At 38.6% G+C, this 20360-nt stretch overlaps 1 protein-coding gene across 6 annotated transcripts in view; it reads right to left on the bottom strand.

The window, feature by feature from the left end:
- Window positions 1-20360, bottom strand: part of CHN1 (chimerin 1) — a 178027-nt gene that overhangs the window by 18298 nt on the left and 139369 nt on the right. For all 6 annotated transcript variants that reach the window (XM_022570076.3, XM_089916645.1, XM_089916647.1 and 3 more), the window contains one exon: window positions 5743-5827. In XM_022570076.3, coding sequence (XP_022425784.1) covers window positions 5743-5827 — 85 coding nt within the window. The remainder of the gene's footprint in view (window positions 1-5742; window positions 5828-20360) is intronic.

The raw sequence follows: 20360 nt of genomic DNA, 5'->3' as shown, positions 1-20360 counted from the left end.
CCCAGAATCCAAAATACCACCAGGCAACTCGCTTCTGGGTTCCTTGAGTCCTGAGGTCCCTAATCAGCCTTCCTTCTTTTACCCAACTTTCAGTCTTTTGATAATTGATGTATATATTCTGTCCAGGGTCTTTCGTTATCATTATTGTGAGGAATAAAACATATTTATTCAACTCGTCTAGAACTGGAAGAACTCTTACATAATATTTTAAAAGTATAAAAGTCAGCAGAGCTTCATTATCTAAAAATAATGTTGATGTGCCTCATATTCTGTGTACACAGAAGTCACAGGTCCAGGTGGAAATGGCTGTTAGTAACAACCTGCCCCAGTGTCTTCTTTTCACAAAGACAACGAAGCTCAGAGAGGCTAAATGACTTGTTCAAGTTGCTCAGCCAGAAACTGGTAGAACTGAGATTTAAACCTTGGCTTCCTAATTCCCAGCCTCTGCTCTTCCCACTGAGTGATATATATACCACTTTTCACCAGCAGTACACCGTGTACGCTGAGTCATTGTTTTCAGGGTTGAAGATGAATTTGCTATTTTCAACCTCTTATTCAATAACGTATGTTGTACCTATTATTTGTTGTATATACTTGAGTTTAAAAGGCTCTGCTGTATCTTACTGTTACAGAAATCTATATGTGATTTGGCAAGCACTTTTAAAAAGCAGCGATAAAACCTACCCATTATATTCTTGTTTTGTCACATTCTTTCCTACGTAAGTGGAAATCCACTAGAAGGTAAAACAGTAAAATTTAGATGCATCCACAGAATATCAAAACATCTGAATGGCACTAATGGTCTGATACTAATATTAATGTTTTTCCTTTGAACGTTTGCAGTTACCTCCCATTTTACACATCAGCAAATGCCTAATTTATTTGTGACTCAGTGAAAACTGGATAAAGAGATGACTGAGCTCAGATTTAGGTATTTAACAAGAAGGGAAATGTTTCCTAAACTCATATTCTTTCTTACATTTGGATAAGATTAAACTATGGGACAATATATTATGCTCAATTTTAGAAATAAATTTCACAGGTCAAATTTTTTGGCAGGATTGGATATGAAGTCCTTCAAAAGACCAGAGGATAGGGTAAAGGCATTAAAATGAAGTATCGTTATACCCTTAAGTTCACAGTGCAATATACCAGCTCTGCGCTTGCTCTGAAAATTGCTGCTTCAGGGACTAGCAGTATATCAATATTTCAGGTTGCTATTAAGACTTTATTTGGTTTTCATACTTATTTATTAAAGTCATATAACTTCTGTAGAGTTCAATTTTTCCCAGGGAAGCTCTACAGTATAAGTGAAAAAAAAAGTCCATAAAAAATTATTTCATTTGTTGCATCTCTTGGTTTGGTAGGTTATTTTTATGTTACAATTAAATCACATTGCCCCCTCCCAATTCTTCAAGTTAATAAGCACAGAATAAACACATGAAAGGAGGAATGAGAAATTCAAATCATATTTCATTCTGTCCTTATTAATCAAGTATTTCTATTAGAATATTAACTTGAGGTTACTTTCAGGTTTTTCTGGGCTTGATTTCCCTAAAAAACATGCATGCTTTATATCTAAAAAGCACAGAAACCTATTTTTTGAAATAAATAGCCGATATTATTTATATTCTATTGATAGGATTAAGGGGTAATGTTAATGTGTGTTTTGAAAGGAAAGGTAATCATTCATTCTTTTCTATGAGTGTTCCTATTTTAAATTAATTGCAGGTAGAAGTTTTATTTTAAAACATGTCTCTTAGCTGTCCCTACCTCCACCTCCACGCCCACCCAGGAAAAGTGGGACTAGCCCATTTCTAACATGCATCTGAAGTCATTATTTTCAGAAGCAAAATTAAGAAGAATACTTTGTTCTTTGGGATATTTATGAAAACATTGTTTTCAATTAAAAGGAGCTACATGAAAGTCGTAAGCAAGTCTAACCAATTTCTCATTGGGTTACAAGGACAAACATAACTTTTTAGGTACAATCAAAGCAGTAATTAAAATCGAAGACATTACTTCCCCTTCTCCAACCTAAAAGTTAAGTGCTTGTATACGCAAAGCAATAAATACATTTTATTATTAGGAAAAATACTGCCATTTCCTTTTGGGGGCCGGCAGCAATGACAATGATACACTGGAAAAATGAAGTCACTTTCATAAATAACCAACACTAAGTTGATGTGTCTGATTTACAATTATTATCCGGCTTAACTTCTTAGAATATTCTGGGAAGGCTAAAATGAAAACAATTCAGGAATGCTGGTGGAATAATGATCTTTTTCATGAGAGAGATGTTTGGTGATCTTATAATAGATTACTTTAACCTATAAGCTTAAATTTCATAAAGAAAGGAAAAATGGTCTGGGAAAATTATTCCATCTGAACAACAATGATCCTTTGCACTTAACTTTTGAAGGCCACTTACTTTGCTCGTAAAGGAGCACCACTCCCAAGCTGCAGTTAGATGGTCTCTTGCAACGTCATTTTACTCACTTTAAAGAAGCCTAACGTAAGGGAGACTGTGGTAGGTGAGACATTTAACGCCGACTGTGGAACCTCATGTTGTGGAGTTTTGGGAAGATCATGTCTGCAATGACTGCATCCCCATGACTGTCCCTGCTGCTCCCTCAGTTGTACTTGTCAGCGGTGGGCGTTGAGCAAGCCTAGAGCTTTCAGTACTGAAGGGACAGCTTGCTTGCTATTAGCTGGATTCAGTCTGATTCCTTCAGCTACTCTGCCACCAGCCTGGTGACTGGAACATCACCCAACACTTCGCATAATGTTAAAAAAAAAAAAAAGAGGGGGGTGGTGGGATACAAAACTGCTGCTTTTGGCAAACATTCCTTTAAAAATTCCTGACAACCTCTCTTCTGCCTTGGTGGATTTTGAAAAAAGAAACCAGAACAAAGCAAGCTGTCTTAGGGATCAAAAGCAGATAAATACATCTCTTTTCTGACAGGCAGTATTACTTCCATTTTTCTTTGGAAGTAAAAGCTTTAATGCTTAGTGGCTAATGTATTAGTCTCCTGTTGCCGCTGTAACAAATAACCATAAACTCAGTGGTTTAAAACAACATGAGTGTATCATCTAACAGTTCTGGAGGTCAGAAGCCCAAAATCAGTTTCACTGGACTGAAATCAAGGCCTTAGCAAGCCTAAGACCTTCTGGAGGTTCCAGGGGAGAATCTGTTTCTTGCCTTGCCTTTTCCAGCTTCCAGAGGCTGCCTGCATTCATTGGCTCATGGCCCCCTTCCCCCATCTTCAAAGCTAGCAGCATAGCATCTTTGCTCTTTTCTGACCTCTGCTTCTGTTCTTATACCTTTTATCTGACTCAGCCTCTTTTGCCTCCCTCTTACAGGGACGCTTTGATCGTGATTACACTGGGCCACTCTGACAGTCCACAGTAATCTCCCCATCTCAACTTCATTAACTTAATCACAGACTCTTCTTTGCCATGAGAGGAAACAGTCACAGGTTCTAGGCATTAGGATGTAGACATCTTTGGGGAGCCAACGTTCACCCTACCACAGTTAGTTCTCTCTCTCGAAGTTCTTAATTCTTTGCATTGTTTTATATAAAGTAGATGGCTCAAAGGTCAGGATGAGCCACTTCAGGTGAAAGAATCCCACCGTCAATCTAAATGTAATTAGTTGTCGTAGAAAACAGAAGTAATTCAAATCCTAACCTTCCGTATTTTAAAAAAATGGGTTGACTTCTTCTTGTATTGCTCAGTAATAGGGTTGCAATCACATAGAATATAATGCTTTTGAAGACAAGATATAACATAAAGTGAAAAGGCTTTTCTTTACACTGTTGACATTTACTCACAATAAAAAGTGGAGGCTATTCAAGTGGGTGGCTATGGGATGGGGTGAATCATTTTCTTTCTTCTTTTCCTTCACATTATCACTATCATAAACATTCCAAAACATTTCTTCTAAACATGATATGGGGTTGTAGCATATGGCCAAAGATTATTCACATGTGCTGTGCTAGTTCTCTAATAGCTGACTCAGAATTTCCATGTAGATGGCCTTCACTCTTTCAAAATGTAAACGATAAACATCATCACTCTAGTAAAAGAAAAGCTTTTGCATTAGTGACAGTCTTAAAATGTGTAAGAAACCGTTGCAGTCTCAGCTGGTCAAGGCTATGTCATAAAGGCAAACCAGGCTTATGAAGACGACCATTCTTCGAGCAGGTGATTTGTGCTTTGGAAAGGGCACTCCATTTGCCTTTGAAACACCACAACGATGTGGATGTTCTTAACTACACGACTATGTTCCGTTCAAAGGCTCAACCACAACCTTCCTCCAGTTCAAAGGCTCAACCACAACCTTCCTAGTGATGGGTCCTCATCCTGACTCTGGGTAACCACCAGCCAGAAAGACAATGTTGTCCTCATTTATTCTCTGGGCAGAGAACTGCAAATGGGGCTGTCAGCCCTCTAGGATGTCGGAGGAATTAGACTGGCTCTGAGCTGAGGCTCTCCTTGACGGACACCTCTGCACAGTTCAAAGTCAAGACGTGAGGAATTCTTCCCCCTCCTCATGGCAGCGAGGTTCCTGAATGGATCTAGCTAGTGATACATGCCTGGAACCTTATCATGCCTTAGTGGTGCTAAGGGAGTTATAACTGAAGGAAGGGCGACTTGGAACGTTCACATGCAACGCATACCACACCTTGCTATTCAAAGAAAAGGCAATTTAGAAATAAGAAAAATCAAACCCCAGAAGTTTCTGCACATAATGGACAGCGAAAATATTCCATTAGGAATCATGTCACAAAAGAAATGTGGATTTTTACAGTGCTAAATTTGACAGAATTACTTCAGTTACCATTTTGAAATACTTTACTCTTCACATACATTTTTAGAGTTAAGCTTCAGGCAAAAGACATGTAAGAAGGTATTTTTTAGTTTTACAATTTAAATAGCAGAAAGAAACTTCTATGACCTAACATTACACATCTGAAATTTAAATAACTATTTTTAAGCCTACACCAGAATTTAGAGCAGTTTGAATAAATGGCCAGTACTCAGTATAGCTCTATACAAATGAATTTCACACTATGCGAATAACTACTTATTTCATAAAGCATTTCAATAAATCCCTGAGTTGGTTATTTCTTTATGTGGAAACCTTCAAGTTTCTAAATTTAAATCTAAAATACTATGGTCATATTTTATAAAGAGGATATGGCATATTCAAGATTTTAAAATGTCAGAAACAAAATATTAGTGACTAAGTGGTTTTTCAGAATTTGGTAATCATCTTTTAAGATAAATTCACAGATTTTTAAAGCTTCAATTTGATTTCACAAAAGTTAGTAAGGACAATTCAGCTTAACAAGTTATCTTTAAAATTCAGTTTCTAAGGCAACAATCATAGGTCCCTGTACACTGCTTTAAAAAAATCATTCTTATAAATTTAGTTGCTGCAACATCAAAGGCAAGGCAAATATAACTGCCTTACTTTTATCTCCTTTTATCAGACTTTCTGAACAAGACAGCTTCTCTCTTTTTAAAGGACCAGACTGCTGCCCATTAAGTACAAGAAGGTGAAGGGCAGATAAAATATCAATAGTCAAATTGGCTGCCTGAGAAATCCAGCCTGTTGCATGTTAAGAGCAAACGGGGGTCCAGCCCATTATATGTGCAGAATAACAAAGCTCCTCATGAGTTACTCCTTATAGCTTCATAACTTACACAATCAGGCGAAAAGGGAAGAGCTCTTACCTGCACATCTCACTCCCTGAGCAATGAGTCCCCACATGAAGTTGGCACAGTATTCACACCAGTGCGGCCCCCTGAATGTGTGGACCTGAAAAAGAGTAGTGACAGAGTGGCCCGAGGGGAGATTACAGATGAGGAGATTATTTCCCTTCCAAGCAGTCATACACAAGCCATAGTCAGTATCAAGAGGCACAATATGGTTACAGTTAGAAAAACCTTGGTTGAGTAGAACTGCCAAGCAGTTACAATTTCCTTCAGAGCTTGATTTCCTCTTTGTTTTAGAAATGGTGATAAATCAAACCAATATTCTGCTATTTACTTTTGAAAACAATTTCTACAGTGGAATTTTCCAACTGGTCCCCTCCAGCTGGAAGCAGTCTCATCTATGCGCTATACAAGTACGGGCATATTCTGAGCGCTACGGCATGCATGGGGATGAGGAGTGATGTAGATAGAATCTGTCTGTAAGGATTTTGTCAGATGATCCATCTCCTGTCCTCTGTGACCACAGTCAGGGCCACGGGTAGTGGCTGGTTACAACAGAATCATCAAAAAGGGCTAATATCTGTTCAGAACCATTTGATACTATGTTAGCAAAAGAAAATGAATATATTTTAGAAACTGCAGAAGCTACAGTTGATCAGAAACCCTGTTTGAATACAGTAATTATTCACTCATCATTCCAGCTCATAAAGGTTTTACTGCATCTGATTCTTTTATCCCTAAGAAAGGAACCTCCAAAGAAGAAGGATTCAAATGCCAAGATACCTATAGACTTTATGGATAGGAAAGAGAAGCCATTCTAGCTTAACCTAAATGAAAAAATATTGGTAGAATAGAGAAGCAATAAATCCAAACCCCAAACATTAAAGAATAATATCTTGAATATTATCAGTAACACTTTAAGACTTCTGAGCAAATATTGGCTAAAAATGTACTCAAGAAATAAGTCAGGGCTTCCCTGGTGGCGCAGCGGTTGAGAGTCCGCCTGCTGATGCAGGGGACACGGGTTCGTGCCCCGGTCCGGGAAGATCCCACATGCCGCAGAGCAGCTGGGCCCGTGAGCCATGGCCGCTGAGCCTGCGCGTCCGGAGCCTGTGCTCCACAACTGGAGAGGCCACAACAGTGAGAGGCCCGCGTACCGCAAAAAAAAAAAAAAAAAAAAAAGTCAAGAGAAAAGGGAGGGACAGGGAACAAGGAAGTTACTGATCTGTATCAAATTGCATTTACTAGAGATAATTTCTTACATATATATGATTTCCTCCATCAGAAAACAGTAATACAAGAGAGGGAAAATCACAAAGTGTGACGAATATCTACCAAACCAGCTACGGCAAATAATGAAATTCACAGCTAAGACTGTCATTTTTACTACTGTTCTATTTATATAAGTGATTTTTTGTTTGTTGGTTAGTTATCTATTTTATACACAGTAGTGTGTATATGTTAATCCCAGCCCCCTAATTTATCCCACCCCCTTTCCCCTTTCCTCTTTGGTAAACATTCTGTTTTGGAAATAAGTTCATCTGTGTCTTTTCCTTCCTTTTAGATTCCACATATAAACGATATCATATGGTATTTGTGTTTCTCTGTCTGGCTTACTTCACTCAGTATGATAATCTCTAGGTTCATCCATGTTACTGCAAGTGGCATTATTTCATTCTTCTTTATGGCTTAGTAGTATTCCATCATGTGTGTGTGTATGTGTATGTCTTCTTTATCCATTCATCTGCTGATGGACATTTAGGTTGCTTCCATGTTTTGGCTATTGTAAATAGTGCTGCAATGAACTTTGGGGTTCTTGTATCTTTCCGAATTATGGTTTTCTTCAGATATACACCAAGGGGTGGGATTGCTGGATCATATGGTAGTTCTATTTTTAGATTTTTAGGGAACCACCATACTGTTCTCTATAGTGGCTGCACCAATTTACATTCCCACCAACAGTATAGGAGGGTTTCCTTTTCTCCACACCCTCTCCAGCATTTATTGTTTGTGGACTTTTTAAAGATGGCCATTCTGACCGGTGTGAGGTGATACCTCACTGTAGTTCTGATTTGCATTTCTCTAATAATTAGCAATGCTGAGCATCTTTTCATATGCCTTTTGGCTATCTGTATGTCTTCTTTGGAGAAATGTCTATTTAGGTCTTCTGCCCATTTTCTGATTGGATAGTTTGTTTGATATTGAGCTATACGAGCTGTTTGTATATTTTGTCAGTCACATAGTTGGCAAATATTTTCTCCCATTCTGTAGGTTGTCTTTTCATTTTGTTTATGGTTTCCTTTGCTGTGCAAAAGCTTTTAAGTTTAATTAGGTCTTATTTGTATATTAGTGATTTTTAATAAATAAATAAATAAATAAATAAACGTACTTCAAACTTAAGAGGCTACTGAACATAAGACTTACCCTGCATGTAAGATACATATATTCCATTTAGAAAAACCATGACAATTAATTTATGACATGCCACTGATTATAAGCTTAATCCCAATTTCAGAGATGTTAAAATGAAAAAAAAAAGCATATAGTAGAATCAATGAAATATGGTATATCAGAATTCGAAATACTAATACTGTCCAAAATATCCATATATGGTAGCAGTGAATAACCCAGGGTTCATTCCAAGCAGGTATGTGCTTGTGACTCTGATCACTGCCAAGTAAGCTCAAGTACAAAATGCTGTGTTGATTTTGAAAAGGCGGCCATAATCCCTTCTATGTCTTTTATGGAAAAGGGTCAGGAATGCAGATACAGTTGCTTCTGGATTGTTAATGATGTTCACAGCCTGTAAACTGAAAGCATTTCCTGGAGTTCCTGAAGCCGAGCTCAAGATCAGCTTTCAGATAGTCTGTGATGTCTTTATTTTCTTCTGTGTTCCCCTGAGTGAATAAAACTGGATAAAGTATGTAATCTTGCTTTTAATCTGAGGCGAATGAGTGAAATAGATAGCACTGACTCGTATTTTAAAAGTTATATAATCATGAAATAGCTAGAGAATTGTGAAGTTATTTTTAGGGGAAGTCTCAGGATAATCCAGTTTTACTTAACTTGGTAAGGTTAATAAATTGGATTAGAAGTGTGGAGGAAGTCTGGCTTTGTACCTGCCAGTTAACTCATGATAAAGGGTGTTAAAGTTCTACTGGTATGTAAACCACTGAAACAGAGAAGGGCTCTTGGCAAACACAACTGGGTATTGAGATGTTGTGATAGAACCAATTCCCTTCCTTCACCTTCACAAAGCAGTAATGAATGTGGCCTTTTGAAAACCTTGGGGCATTTCTTCATATTACATATGCTGAAGGAAGGGTTTCACTGTCCGAGCGGCCCAATGTTCTCTAATCAGAGGATCACACACGTATCTCAGAAAGTAAATCTTCAGGAAATTGTTCTTTATACATTTCCTTCTTGGACAGGTTTTTATAAAGGCATCTCGGGGGCTGGTTTTAGTGGTGGTGGTGTTTTTACTTTCGTTTTTTTAAACTGTTTGTAAGGCAGGTTATGTAGCTCTCCAGGAAATGGTTCTAGAAGTAGGCCTTGAAGCACTGGAAGCTTACTAAACTTGTATTTGTATAACAGGATTTAACTGGATTCCCTTTTGAATTTTTGTATCTAAAATTTGTTATTTCTTAAATTTTGTTTGTTTTGTGACTTTCATGACGCTGGATTGTATTTGTAAAAATGGAGTATTGTAGTCTTTTTGTCTTTTTTATTCCCCTAGAGGTCATCAAAACAAATAGACGTCACTCATTAATTATTTTTATTCATTCATAAACAGTTATTAGGTGATGACATATACAAAGATTAAAGCAAATATTGGCCCAAGGAATTCACCATAGGTTTCTCCTGTTAAATATAATGTGAAAAGCCTCTTCTGAAAGTGTCTGCAAAGTGTGAGGGTAGCTGGGGTGGGCACTGCTCGGGTATTATGTGTGAGCTGCGGCTTCCAGGATGAGCAGGGTCAGCCAGGTGAGCAGAACAGGCCTGAATGGGGGTAGGCGTGTTGGAGCGGGGTGCATTAGGTGACCCTAATGACCGGCGTGGCAGGAGTTGAGAGGCAGACAGGGCTTCTTCCATGCCTACAAATGTATACTTTGTTCAGTCAGCAATGCAGGGCCACTGAAGATTTTTAAGGAAAGTGACACAGTCGAGGGGACAAGGCTGGAGGAAGACAGACTAGGGTACTACAGCAGTAGTCCAGGTAACAGATGACACGGATCTGAACTCAGACAGCACTGATGGAGAACATGGGGCAGAATCAACAGCGCTTGGTGACTAACTGAATCAGAGGCAAAGGAGAGAGGAAGAACGAGGGCTAACTCTTAGGGGGAAGATGGCATTAACAGGGGGAAGAGAAGTAGCAGAACAGGTTTGGAAGTGAGGTGGGAGGGAAACAGTGGAAGAGATGGAAATGGCTGACTGAAGATTCCTGAGACCCATGGAGTAAGGTTCCTGAGGGCAACCAATGGAGATGGGAGCCAGGGCAGAGGGATTAGTTTTGAATAAGAGAAAACTCAACTCTTCCCCTTCCCTGTGTTGGCAGGGCCAAGGGTAAGGGGGAGAGGATGGCTGTGCAGTGCAGGAGTGGTGGGGGCTGGGGGGCAGAAGGCTAAGGCAGTTCATACCCAATGGTCTAGTTTCTGTGTGTTAGGAAGTAAGTTCAGTCATGGAGCCAATGAAGAGTTTAGAAAAAGTGGGGAATAGGAACTGAAACTGGCCAGAAATTCAGAGAAGGGCTGTTGGACTTGAAAGCAAGCTTCTTTCCTGGATGTCATTACAATCATACTATAACAGTGTCAAGTGCATTAAAGAAAAAGTGACAAATACTTTCTTTTAAAAAGGGTGATTGTGTTATATTTGAGCTTTATCTAAATGTTTTATTTTATATGCAGTTTTAAGTTATCAGTGATGTTTTTATCACATATTTTACCAATTCAGAAAAAGGTATCTTTAACAAGTCAGTTGCACAAATTGTACAACTTAGAATAGCTGTGCATTTGTTCTCCTCTACCTAGCACGACGGAAACAGGGCGCTGTTCCTGCAGATGAGGCTCTAGGGCACTGACACCTGCAGATAATTCTGCTTCCTAGATATGGTTGTATTTTGATTACCCGTCTCAGAATGATCAAATCAGAATGTAACAGGCATTCAAAACACAATAATTAAAAGGTCAAAAGTTGCATCTTGGGGGTTCTTTCTGCTTAGGAGAATGCTAAGAAAGAGCTAGGGTGGGACCTGGTAGAAAGGAGGCCTGAGTGGTTCACAAGGAGTGCAGGAGCTCGGGCCAAGCCCTGGTTTATAAGACAGAGTGACTTGTGCCTGTGATTCCCTGTAGTGTAGCAGATGCCCTTAGACATCTGCACAGGTCAACACCCAGGGAATCAAGGTTACTGACGTCTTCATAACAGAACACAATGAACACTCATTAAGTGACATTTTCCATTTTTAGGGGATTTCAATTCTAAATTGCCCCAGATTTTTATGTTTTCGTAAGTTTGTGTTTTAGTTTTCCTGCCTCTTCTTATTCTCCAAAGTTGTTGGCTCTTTTTCTTTCCTCCTAACCCTTCTCCCTTTTCCATCCACCAGTTCTTAGTTATGGACCAGGAAATCTGATAACTTTGCTAGCACTGGATATAAATCAAGAAAATGTGTCATCTGTCTTCCTCTTGAAGGTGTTAAGAAACCAAACCAAACGAAACCCACCGAATTTCTGGTTCCTTGTCTGTGTTTCTTGTAGCTGAGGCTGAGGGACGGTGGTCTTGTGAGAAAGGAGGTGTTAGCACCTTGCTTTTTATTCTGTGACATTATTTAGTCTCTAGTTACTGTTTCGTATAAGCAGAAGCCACCTCTGTTTCTGCTGTTTACTGTATGACCATAATGACATACATTGGCTTTATAAGGTGGGAAAATAACCAATTCCTTTATAAACAGGACTGTTTCTTCCTTAGAGTTATTTAAACAAATCACTTGATCATTTTATAAAAAAGGGATTCCTTTGGGGGATGTTTTGGTATCAATCAGCATCATCATATAACAGTATCAGTGAGGTCAGAGATGGTCCTGAGAAAAGTAACCTCGTAAGTTGGCCACAAGTATGTTTTTTCTAGGCCACCTCCAAAGCTTTTGGTACATCTCAACAAATGAAAGTGACAGAGTACACGGCTTGAATTATACCTTCATGAACAAAGGGCATAGCAACTTATTTTAAAGACCTCTTCTCTTTTGCAACTGGAAAAAGGACAACTTTATTACCATGGCATCTGAGATTGCTCTCACCTGTGAATACCTCCTGTCACATCAATCACCTTAAAACTGGAGATGAAAGACTGGATTAACTAATGGACCCAAAAGAGTCTGTCACAGGGAGGGCAATGGTCAGAAGCAGGCTGAAAAGGACAGACAGCGAGGGAGATGGGTGGGCTACTGAGAGGCCCACGTGGCACAGGCCAAGGGTCCTGTATCTCTGGTGTACTGACCTAGGTAAAAACTGAAGCCATGCTCACTGGGCCTACTGTTATACTGACCCAAACCCTGGCTTCTATAAGAAAACCAGCATGTCTGCTTCTCATGTTTCTGATGTTCACATCTCCAGTTTGAATGTCAGTAACAGAAACAACGGAAAAGAATTCCATGCTATTAGAAGAGAAAGAAAAATTCAGCACATCTTCATTATCCCTTCCAGGCCATAACACTACCTGTAGAAATAAGCATGAATGCAAACAGCCAAGCAGCATGCCTGCAAAGCCTGCTGCAAATGTAAACTCTGTTGGACGCAGTAAGAACGTTGGGGGAAATGAAATTGTGCTTGAGAAGGTGGGAATGACATTTCAGCTGCTGCTCTTAATTTGGGAGGCCCTGATGAGTCAGTTCTCCAGCGCGGTATTGGGCAATGAAGGGAGAGAACAGATGATCCAAATCGAAACGAAAGGAACATAGGTAGGCAGGCAGCTGGGCAGGAAAGGCTTTCTCGCTCTCTTTTTTTTTTCTTTTCCATTTTTATCTTTAGGGCAACCAGAATGTACTCTTTTAAGTAACCAATTTTAGCCTCACCAAGATGGCTTGATTTTGATCCAAAAGATTTGGAATTTAGAATTTGGGTCCTAATTTGACCTCTTCAGTTAAAGTATATGTTGATTTATACTACATAATGAGAAGAGAATGTAGAACATTGGCTATGATCATTAACAACAAATATATAAAATTGTATAGAGGTTCCCTACAGGAAAAAAAGGTAGGGAGGGGGCACTTAAAAATAGGAGTATCTTTAGTATCAAAGCAATACCTTCTTGCCTTGTTATTTAAACTATTACTGGCCTTAACATTCTTCAGGAAAAACCTATAACAAACAGTAAGGTTTGGGTACGGTTAAGCCAGCAGCACTGATATCACGCTGACTATGCCTCCCCCTCTTGTCTTATGGAATGGACATGAAAGGTGGTGCCCACAGCAGGAAAGGCAGAAGGAATGCCCGGAGCACTTGCTGAAACATGGCTTCGAGCAGTACTTGGGGCTGGTGAGTGCCTGGTATAGGAGGGGCACACCCTCTGGCCAGCGGCAGACAGAATCTAGGAGGTTCTGTGTGCCTGGGGGCACTGGACAGCTGGCGAAGGGGCGCAGGTGCTAATAACAGCTTCTACAACTGGCCGGTACACATGGTTGTGCAGGGACTCTGTGAGGCACACACTTCACCTCACAAGTAGTTAACACCATCAGAAGTATTACTGTGAAAAGCATGACAAATGATAGAAAACTCAGTGACCTAATGTTTCAAGAGTGAGAAAACTGTTCAAAATTGAGGGAGATAACTATAAAAGCCTGCTGGACATACCATGGTCATACCACAAATAAGTGGTATCCCCTTAAATATGAGAAATAACTACAGGAAAAAGCTGATATAACATGGTCAGGCTATGACAACACTACTCCTACTTTACTAGTAGAGCAATTACTAGGACAACATTAATAATTTAACTCTTCTTCCACATGAAAAACATAAAAATGGTTTTTATTAATTGGCATATAAAACAGTACTTTAAACATGCACAGAATAAATAATGAATTATTATCAATTCTACTCACACAGTCCATTCACCATAATCCTATACAGGGCTTTATTAACAAAGTTTAAATTTCTTTATGGCTTCCTTCATGATCTACATTTCCCTATCAACACTAGCCCAATGAAGGGGAAATATCTCTAAAATTACAGCTGAGGGACTTCCCCTGGAGGTCCAGTGGTTAAGACTCTGTGCTTCCACTGCAGGGGGCACAAGTTCGATCCCTGGTCAGGATCCTGTGGTGCGGCCAAAAGTAAATAAATAAATAAGTTACAGCTGAGCTGATGTGGTGCAAATGAACTTGCTCAGAGTCGTACACAACCACATTAACGCCGGAACACGAACGCAGTTTCTGGTGTCAAGGTTCTGTTCTAAGCTGCAAGAGTGGCCCCTTGCACAAAGCCATCGACTTGAAATCCAGGCATCAGGCAGTGGAAACACCAAAGTAATCAAGGCATTTATTTTATTTATTTATCACATTACAAGGTACAGTTTGTATAATAAATGATATAACAATAAATATCACCCAGTAATTAAAAAACACTTTCCATTTCAAATTACGGGTGTTTAAAGTATTAAAAAAACTATAATTTAATGTTTAGCCATTTTCCAGGTTTCAGAAGCAAATTTCTTTCTAATTTCTTTTCATCGGAGCTCTAATGAGAGCTTTACCTCTAAAGTGAATAACGGTTAAAGTTTAAACATGTCACATGCCATACCTAAAACACTTCTACTTTCACAGTTTAGTTTCATTACCTGGAATAATGTTTGCATTAAAATACCAGTAGTAAAAAAATATAGACACAGTGAATCAATACTTCAAAATACCAATCTCCTAAAGTTGTATTATGAAGGTATTGATATAACAGGAAAATAAAATCAATGAATCAACTTGGTTGTGCAATAAAGTCCACTGTATAATACACAGCTGAGTGACAGATAATCTCTATACCACATTGCAGTATGTAAACTGAACACTGAGAGACAAAAAAAGCCTCAGACTAATCCACATTATCTTATGATCCATAATTCCACAAAGCCTCCAAGTCTGTACTAATATTAACATTTCCACAAAACCAGATTTCAATTTCTCTTTGGTTTGGTTGTAAAAATGTCATCTAAAGCAGTCTGCTGTTAAAACATATTATATTATGAATAAAGTATTTCTCTAATACACCTGGAAAAAGGTTTGATTAAAATGTGCCAAAAAATTATTAAACTATGTAGTTCAAACCCTTTTTAAAGCTCTAGTAAAAGAGATCCAGATTTTCTCCATTGTTTTTCTATTGGTTTAATTGGGTTTTTTTTCTAGTTTCCTAAGGTGGAAGCTAATTGATTTGACCTTTTTTTTCTTTCCCCAAATAAGCACTTAATGGTATAAATTTCACTTTTAGCACTACTTCGGCCACATTCCACAAATTTTGATGTGTTGTATTTTTCTTTTTATTCAGTTCAAAATATTTTCCAATGTCCCTGTGATTACTTCTTTAATTCATGAGTTATTTAACAGTAAGTTGTTTAATTTCCAAATATGTGGGAACGTCTTCAGGTATCTGTTATTGATTTTGAATTTAATTCTGTCATGGTAAGAGGATATACTTCGTGTGATTTCAATCCTTTTACATTTATTGACACTTGTTTTATGGCCCAGAATATTGTCTATCTTGGTGAATCTTTCATGTTCACTTGAATAGTATGTGTATTCTGCTGTTGCCAAGTAGAATACAAATATCAGCTAGGTCAAATTGGTTGATACTGTTGTTCAAGTCTTCTAAGCCCTTACTAATTTTCCATTTGTTCTATTTGTCTGTTTGTCTATTTGTCCTATGTCTGAGAGAGAAGTGTAGAGACCTCCATCTATAATTGTGGATTTGTCCATTTCACTTTTCAGTTCAGTTGTTGCTTTACATATTTTGAATCTCTGTTTTTAGGTGCATATAAAATTTAAATTATGTCCTCTGAATGAATTTTATTTAATTTATTTATTTATTTTTGGCTGTGTTGGGTCTTCGTTGCTGCACGCGGGCTTTCTCTAGCTGCGCAAGTGGGGGCTACTCTTTGTTGCGGTGTGAGGGTGTCTCGTTGCGGTGGCTTCTCTTGTTGTGGAGCACGGGTTCTAGGTTCACGGGCTTCAGTAGTTGTGGCATGCGGGCTCAGTAGTTGTGGCACACAGGCTTAGTTGCTCTGCGGCATGTGGGATCTTCCCGGACCAGGTATTGAACCTGTGTCCCTTGCGTTGGCAGGTGGATTCTTAACCACTGTGCCACCAGGGAAGTCCCCTCTTAATGAATTTTAATGTTTTTACTGCCAATAATATTTATTCTGAAAACTATGTTTAGTATAAATATAGCTATTCTAATTTTCTTTGAATTACTGTCTATATGGTATATCTTTTTCTTTTTACCTCTCTGTGTCTTTAAAGTGGGGTTCTTGTGGACAGAATATAGTTGGGTCTTGGTTTTTAAATCCAATCTGACAACAACCTCTATCTTTTAATGGAGTGTTTAGTCTAGTTCCATTTAATGTAACTATCAGTATAATTGGGTTTAAATCTTGCTTTTTCTTTCTATATATTCCATTTGTTCTTTTTTCTCTTTTCTTGCATAATTTTGGATAAATTACATACTTTTTATGAATCCATTTTGCCTCCTCTATTAGCTTATAACTATTTTATTCTTTAGACTTCTAAGGTTTACAGTACACATCTTTAACAATATTATAGTCTACCCTCAATATTATACCACTTCACGTATACTGCATCTTACAACAGTACATTTCCACTCCTCCCACCCTGTAATTTATGATATTGTTATTTGTTTTACTTGTACAAACTACATATTACTATTTTTGCTTTAAACAGTAAACTTATGTTTTAAAAAACACTAAAATGAAGGAAAAGAAACATCTTACACTTACCTATATGTTTACCATTTCTGGCATTCTTTATTGTTTTGTACAGATCTAAATTTCCATCTGAAATTATTTTCCTTCTGTCTGAAGAACTTCCTTTAATATTCTTATAGCATAGGTCTCTTGGTAATGGATTCACTCAGTTTTTCTTTGTTTAAAAAACAAATATTTTATTTTGTCTTCACTTTTGAAAGATAGTTTTGCTGGATATAGAATTCTAGGTTATAGTTTTTGTTGTTGTCGTTGCATACTTTGAAAATATTATTCCATTGTCTTGCAGAGTTGCTGATGAGAATTTTGCTGTCATTTTTTTTTTTTTTTTTTTTGCGCTACGTGGGCCTCTCCCGTTGCAGAGCACAGGCTCCGGATGCGCAGGCTCAGTGGCCATGGCTCACGGGCCCAGCCGCTCCATGACATGTGGGATCTTCCCAGACCGGGGCACGAACCCGTGTCCCCTGCATCGGCAGGCAGGCTCTCAACCACTGCGCCACCAGGGAAGCCCTGCTGTCATTCTTTATTCATCTGTATGTAACAAGTATTCTTCCCACTTCCCCTGCTGCTTTTTAAAGAACTTTGTAAAATATGTAAGAGTACCAGTGACAAAGGAAAATAATCCACGTTTCTCTGTTGACATATTTTTCCTACATTGAAATAATCTTTACTTAAAGATGTTAATAAAAAAGTAGTGTAATTTTCTTCTTTTATAAAAATGTACTTCTGACTCCAAGTACACTGAAGTTACATTGATTGGCATTGTCCCACTGGTCACTGATGCTGTGCCCCCCCCACCGTGAACTTTTGATTCTTTCTGTCTTCCATTTTGGTTATTTTTTATTGCTATGTCTTCTGGTTCACTAATCTTGTCTTCTGTGGTACCTAATATGCCATTAATACCATCCAATGTATTTTAAATTTCAGGTATATTTTTCATCTCTAGAGATTCCATTTGGATTGTTTTAAATAGTTTTCATTTCTTTCCTCACTGCAGCCTTTAGTCTACTGCTAATTCAGTCATGTTACTAAGATGATGATACCATTTTGAGGACTTTTAAACAATGCCTTATGTTTTATGATGTCTTTCTACTCTGACTTGTGGGCAAAACTATACGCAGCCCAGGGACAATTTCAGTAATTATTCAGCCTATTGCTTTCTGGTGGTTTTCTGATAGTTTTTTCTCATGCAGGTGTAGATAAGTACCAAAGACTCATGAAGACTCCTATGCAGATCTCCAGAGCTCTTTCTGTGTACATCTCTGTCCCCCAGGTACCCTGCCCCAGAAATTTTAGCTGCTTTGTCTTGCCAAACTCCAGTCTCTGTGTCCTCAACTTGGTTAGACCAGCAGGTCCTCTTTGGATTCCCGCTCCATGTGCTGTGGCCTAGAAACTGCCTCCAGGCAGTGAGAGCACTCTTAAGACTCATCTTGTTTGTGTTCCTTCTTTAGGTATCACAGAACTGTAACACCTGTTGTTCAATGTCTGACTGTTGTTTTATATACTTTTTATGGTTTGCTAGTTGTGTAAAATGGGAAGGTATATCTATTTCTTCTATCATGGCTGAAAGTGGGAGTTCAGATTATATTCTTGTTTCTAAAACTGATCTTTCATGTGAGCTTGAACCTGATGTTAACCTCATCAGCAATTCTCAATGCCCTTTATATAGGCTGAACAGCTTCAGGATTCTTTTACCCTCATGCTCTACAAGCATGCTTCTCTCAGCAAAATGTTACATTAACATTGTTGTATTCAATAGGCTGTACAGTAGGGTCTTGTAACTGGTGATTTCATTTGTCATTTAATGCTGTAGTGGGCATTTCTTATTTTTTAGCCATGCAGAATAGATGTTTTGTCTTTGGATAACGGTCCTCAATCCATGTGAACTGTATGGAGCTGATCCTATTCCAAGCTCCAGGGGAAGGTATGTAACCTAGATCTAAGCCAATAAGCACATTCCATTCTCCTAAACCATAGCTAATGGTTCACAGATGGGCATATAAGATAACTGTGTGAATGCCTACCAGGCCTAGACCTTTTGCTCAAATAGTCTCTTTTTTGGAGCTGACTAGAATCTGAGAACATACACAGCTGGAGCCTTTGCCAGCCATCTTGTCACCATAGGGAGCCTAAAAAATGAAGACAGAGCTGGGAGGCAGGATTCTGGTAGCATTTTAAGCCCCTGGGCTAAGGGATACCTTCAACTAACACTGAACTTTTCCTACTATGTGAGTTAATAATTTCCCATTTTGCCTCCATGAGCATGGGTTGGGCTTTCTGACCCTTGCAATGTAAAGTTTCCCATCTGTTCCATCAAATGGTAAATATCAGTCATGGGTTCCAAGTGGATTTTTTAAAAAGACACACTGAAGCAATGTCATACAATTGTGGAGTAATGAGCTGTAATAGCAAACCATCAAAGCAAAATCACATACCTCCAAGAGATGGACCTTCTCTTTATGAATGCACTGTGCAAGCTTGTAAGGCAGAGCCACAAGCAGCCATCAGGGTGTGGAACATGTAAGGGCTAGAACTCCAAGAAAAGGGAGTTCTACAAAAGAGAAAGAACGAGCCTGACATTTCAGGCCTGATCTGGGCAAATCCATTCACATAGCCAAAAACGTCATCTCTACTACAACAGTCTGTAGGATATCATCTACCATGTCAAGAATCCTCTGGCTCCCATGACCTAAAAATGAATATATTCTTTTCTTTTAAATTTTTGTCTGGACAACACTTTAAAAAAAACATCCAGTTCTACTTTTGCTCCCCCCAAAATATAAACATGTAGAAAATAAGCAGTTGACAATGTTCTTCAGAAGTGTAACACCACTGGGCTATTTCCCCTTTTCTTTTTAGCTCTCCTATTTTGCAGCCAGAAGAATAGTAAGATAATTTAATATGAGAAGTTAGTAAACCTGAAAAAAAGCTATTGGTATGGTATTTATCAGGAAAATAATCTGTAGTGGTTTTCAGATACCAGCAGTGCTGTGGTAAAATATCTAAGAAAGAAAAATCAATATCTGCATGTGTTCTCTTCACTTAAAAAATTCTTTCCTAGATTTATGTTCCATTTCCTTTGGTGTTTATACATATGTCTTTTTTTCTCTGCCCTTTGGGCAATGATATATATATATTTTTTGCGGTATGCGGGCCTCTCCCGTTGCGGAGCACAGCCTCCGGACGTACAGGCCCAGTGGCCATGGCTCATGGGCCCAGCCGCTCCGTGGCACGTGGGATCCTCCCAGACCGGGGCACGAACACGTGCCCCCTGCATCGGCAGGCGGATCCCCAACCACTGCGCCACCAGGGAAGCCCTGGGCAATGATATTTTTGTGTCAGATACTATTACATACGAATAATGAATGCTGACTAATAATGATAATAATTGTACTGAGATACAGGGAAGTAAGATGTTATGAAATGTACATAGTCAAAGCATGTGCTTGAGGAATATTTTATTAAAGCCACAACAGGCTTCACTATTAAGTAAGACTCTTTGTCCTCCGAGGAACTTTGATATAGTGTGTCACAAAGAAGATGAAGTATAAAAGTATAATTTGTTGAACAAGGTTTTGGAAAACAGAAATGAAATATTATACATGTATCTCTCCTATTAACTTACAAAATAAGCAGAATAGAATTAAGACTTAATCCTCAGT

The sequence above is a fragment of the Delphinapterus leucas genome, chromosome 8 (assembly GCF_059928025.1).
Source record: "Delphinapterus leucas isolate spDelLeu-1000000601 "Yukka" chromosome 8, BTC_Dleu_Yukka2, whole genome shotgun sequence".
In the NCBI taxonomy this organism is placed as follows: Eukaryota; Metazoa; Chordata; class Mammalia; order Artiodactyla; family Monodontidae; genus Delphinapterus; species Delphinapterus leucas.
The sequence above is the reverse complement of the archived record's forward strand: the minus strand, read 5'-3'. Positions and strand labels throughout refer to the sequence as shown.